This window comes from Lemur catta, chromosome 3 (assembly GCF_020740605.2).
Source record: "Lemur catta isolate mLemCat1 chromosome 3, mLemCat1.pri, whole genome shotgun sequence".
In the NCBI taxonomy this organism is placed as follows: Eukaryota; Metazoa; Chordata; class Mammalia; order Primates; family Lemuridae; genus Lemur; species Lemur catta.
The window spans coordinates 113,135,545-113,139,675 of record NC_059130.1 but is presented as its reverse complement, the minus strand read 5'-3'; the positions used below and the strand labels follow the sequence as shown (position 1 = coordinate 113,139,675).

Genomic DNA, 4,131 nt, shown 5'->3' with positions numbered 1-4,131 from the left:
ACTGTCAGGGTGAGGTGGGAGCGGTGGGATTACTGGTGAAGACCGTTGCATTTATGGGGACTCTTATCTTTATGACGGAAGCTCAAATGGGACTTGAGATACAATAACAAGGAAAGCAACATCCATAAAGATTTGGTTCTATTGCGTGGGACCGTGCAAGAGATGGGCAGCTGGCCCCGCTCTGTGTGGAGGGCAGTCCTGGTAAACCCAGGATTCTCTGATGGCACGGAGCTGGGACCGTGGACCCAGGCCTACCCCTCTCTACCCTCCTCCACTTCTGCCAGCTGATGTGGGACTGCCCCCACAGCATCAGAAGTACCATCCCTTCACCCACGTTCTCGCCCTCCACGCCTGGGGGCAACTCAAGGGCAGACCCAAATAGCCAGGACATTTGGCAAGGTTGGGATGGGCAGTGCTGGTGGAAGCGCAGGATAGGACTCCCCGTGGGCTCCAACTTCCCAGGAGGGAAAATGTGAGCCAGAAATGTGAATAGACGACCCCAAACACAAAAAAACAAACCAAACCAAAACAAGAAAATAAAACCAGCAATATAATTGCAAAAAAGGAATCCCAGTTCTATTTGTTCAGGCTCAATACTGCAATACTTTCATTAAGTTATATAAAGAAAAACCGGGAATATTGCAAGAAGAGGAACAGGAGGTCTCCCTCATGGCGTTCAAGTAGTTTGTGCCTCTTCCCCTATCCCCCAGGGGTTTGGCTCTGCTATCCCAAGGGGCAGGTGCAAACCTACTGTTCAAGCATCAGCTCTTGACCCAAGATGACCATCCTGGCTTTGGCTTGCAAGTCCAGCTGGCATGGGATCTCCCGAGGGAGCCAGTCTCAGTTCATGGCCCTGTTCATGGGGAGGTCAGGGGGCCCATGAGGCAGGAGGGGCTGCAGGGGCTGCCTGGTCCGAGTGACTCAGGCAATGGAGGAGACCTGGCTGTCTTTCTGCTCTCTGCAGAAGAGAGTCCTGGGGAAGGACGAGCAGGTGCCCTGCCTGGGGTGACAGCAGAAGAGGATGGACATCAGCAGGGCCAGGGTGATGATGAAGGCAAGCACCCACCGGATGACACCCGGGTAGATGAAGGGCAGGATGAGGATGATGACCAAGACCAGCAGGAGCAGGTGTGCAGCCAGGCTCCGGGCTGCTGCGCGGTTGGCACTTACTGTATCTTGCCCATCTTCTCCTGCCACGCGGGGGTGCCGCTCCGTTGAGGCAGCAGGATCCGCCAGCCCCTGAAGAGAGAGCCGCACCTCGGGGCATGACTGGGCCAGTCGTCCCAGCACTGCCTCCTGGTCGCGCAGGCTGCAGATGAGGCCGCCGGGGACGCCGGTGACCTTGCGGCATAGTGGGCAGGTGATGGACCAGGTGCTGTCCTGAATGCACAGCAGGAGCTTCAGGCAGATGGCACAGAAGGCATGCTGGCAGGCCAGCAGCTTGGGCGACCGGGCGCAGCTGTAGGGCTCCCGGCACACCAGGCACTCCAGGTCGCACTCCTTGGAGCCACGGGGACCCCCAGTGGGGCCTACCCTGGTGGTGGCTCCTGCAGAGCTGGGCTGGGGCTGCTGCAGGGTCCCGGGACAGGCCATTCTGGGCTCGGGGGCTGGCGGGACTGGGATGGAGACTGACTCTCCTTTCCGCCCGTGCCAGGTACCTGCTACAACAGCTGTCTGGCGCTGCTCTCTCCCAGGGCTGCCCAGCTTGTTTCTTGGCTCAGTAGTCCTTTCGGGTGTTATTATTCCTTTCCTTGAAACCTGGGGTTAATCAGTAACCTGTGGGGCTGGAGACTTTGAATTGCCTGATAGAAGGGCCACAGGGGGCAGGGCCTGGCGAATCAGGACTTTCCCATTGGGGCCAGCTGCCTGGTGGGTGCCCACAGGACCGTGGCACATGAGCTTTGGGATGCATCAGGATCCCACTCCACTTGGCCCCTTGAACCTTTTAAAAATGCAGATTTCTAGACCCCAAACCCAGAGGCTGAGCTTCAGCAGGCCTGGAAAGGATCTACAAATCTGTGCAGTTAACAAACATTCCCGTGATCCCGATGTAGGTGGATTAGGGGATCCTGCTTTGAGGAATGCTGCCATGGACTGGTCTCAGACAAAACCTCCTGGACATCAAGATGAGCAGAAGTAAGTTTGTCTATGCTTTGAGCACATTTGCAAGCAGGTGGCCTTGTAAGGAAGAAAGAAGGGATGAGAAAAGTATTCTGGGTGGGAGGAGAAAGTCCAGCCAAACACAGAAAAGCAAACACAAAACCAGCCTGCAGGTATTGGCCCCCGCTGTGAAATTCAGTTCCTGACGGTCACAACAGTCGGATCAATAGTCACGGATGCGTGAGCATCCCTTCCCGTCGGTGCCCGGCTATGCACTGTGTGTACCTAATAACAGTTATCAGCAGTTGTGTGCGAGGCAGCCACGTGTCCAGTTGTACTAGCAACAGCTGCTGTTTATTTGGGTCTGCTCTGAGCCAAGCCCCGAGCCAGGGGTCCTCATCCGTGATCTCCTGGAACCTGGCACCACCCTGTGCAGAAGGCCTGAAAGAAACGGCAGGGTGTGGTCAGGGTAGGCCTGCTGGCCCCCTGCCAAGGGGCCTTCCACAGGGCAGGACATTGTGGAGTCCACCAGCGTCCAAGGTCGGGTTCCCAGTCTCATGGAATCAATCTCTTTGGTTGGTGCCGACGCAACTGGCAGGTGACTGAAGCCAACAGGACTCATGTAAGCAGCATGGCAGTTAAGAAAACACGACCCCCTTTCCTTGTCATGAGCGCGAGAACAGTGGGGTGGCACGTCCTCTCCCTCTTTCGGGCCGCTCTGAGTCCAGAAGCACACGCGAGTGGTCTTTTGCTGCTCACCCCACCTGTCCAGGACCCCCAGGGATCCACTCCTCTGATGCAGCTCTTGCCCTTGCCCCAAGGGGCAGGCACGGCAGCTCACCCTCTGTGTCCTGGAGTCACCAGCCCCACAGAAGCTTTCTGTGGGATGATCCTTGTTTGAGCCTTCCCCCGGACCCCTTTGTCTCTGAAATCCAGCCTCCCTACCGCCCCATGCCGTTTCTTCTCCTCAACCTTCAGTTTGACAATCAGTCTTTTTTTTGTCACATTTTCCTCTGGATCAAGCTGATGGTGGCCTCAGATCTAGCACTGGGCATCCAGTTTCTTCTCCATGCTGAGGGTTGGTTCCCCGCTTTTTGGGTAACAGTGGCCCGTTTTCACTGTGAGCAACTTCTGCTCCCCACTGTCATCCTGCATGGTTCTGGTGCAATTGATCTGTCACTCCAGCTCTGTGGGAGCGGGGAGCTGAGAGGATCCTGGGCGGACCAATCAGTGTTCTCATCCCGCTGGCTGCCGCGAGGGGTTTGGGCATAGGCACGAGATCTAAGCCAAGCCACTGAGATTCAATTCTGGGACTTCTGTTGGAACTTGAGAAGTTTCTCTTTCTGCTGGGTTTCCAAGCTAGAGGATGGAACCCTGGGGCTGCCAGGACCGCAGTGCACAGAGAACCTGCCCAAGAGTAAGGTCAGCACAAAAGATAAGAAAAAAGTCACACAAAGGCCGGATGGCATTGTCTGAACACCTGAATCCAGCCATGCCTGATGCTAGAGATCTAGCTTTGGATTTTTCAATTATATTAACCTGTGACATCTACCCCAATTTTTATTCTTAAGGCAGCTCAAGTTGGATTTCTGTCCCTTGCAAGCAAAAGACTTCCGAGAAGCACAGCAATGGATGAAGAAAAAAGACTTTGCTAGCTCTCTCTGACAAAGGATCGAGCGAGCCCTGAGGGACAATCAGATTTTGTACACAGCCAAGAGTGACCTAATGCCTGCGTGTTACTATGCTAAAAGAGACTGTGTTTTCTCTGCTTTGGCTTGCATTGCATCATGTTCCTTTCTGTTTGCTAGATCCGAGGAAGGGTTGGGGATGGGAGGAGAAGAAAAACTTTGCTGAACCACATACATTTATAATGAGACATAGAAAATCAGCTGGTCCACGCAGTGATGTTGGCTTGGCCTGCGCCCCTCTCTCTACCAGCCTGCTCAGTGGGAAGCCAAAGTGCCAGAAGGTGGGGTTGAAATCAGACTAAGGATAGGCTGGGTGCGGTGGCTCACACCTGTAATCCCAGCA

General features: G+C 54.9%; 1 protein-coding gene across 1 annotated transcript; it reads right to left on the bottom strand.

Moving 5' to 3' along the window:
* Positions 1-528: 528 nt before the first annotated feature.
* Positions 529-1,916, bottom strand: RNF186 (ring finger protein 186). Its single transcript, XM_045546471.1, has one exon. The coding sequence runs from the start codon at positions 1,591-1,593 to the stop codon at positions 922-924; it is 672 nt and encodes a 223-aa protein (XP_045402427.1). The 5' UTR covers positions 1,594-1,916; the 3' UTR covers positions 529-921.
* Between the last annotated feature and the right edge of the window lie 2,215 nt (positions 1,917-4,131).

Coding starts and splice junctions, on each gene's coding strand:
- RNF186 (XM_045546471.1), bottom strand. CDS start 1,593: ATGGCCTGTCCCGGGACCCTGCAGCAGCCCCAGCCCAGCTCTGCAGGA.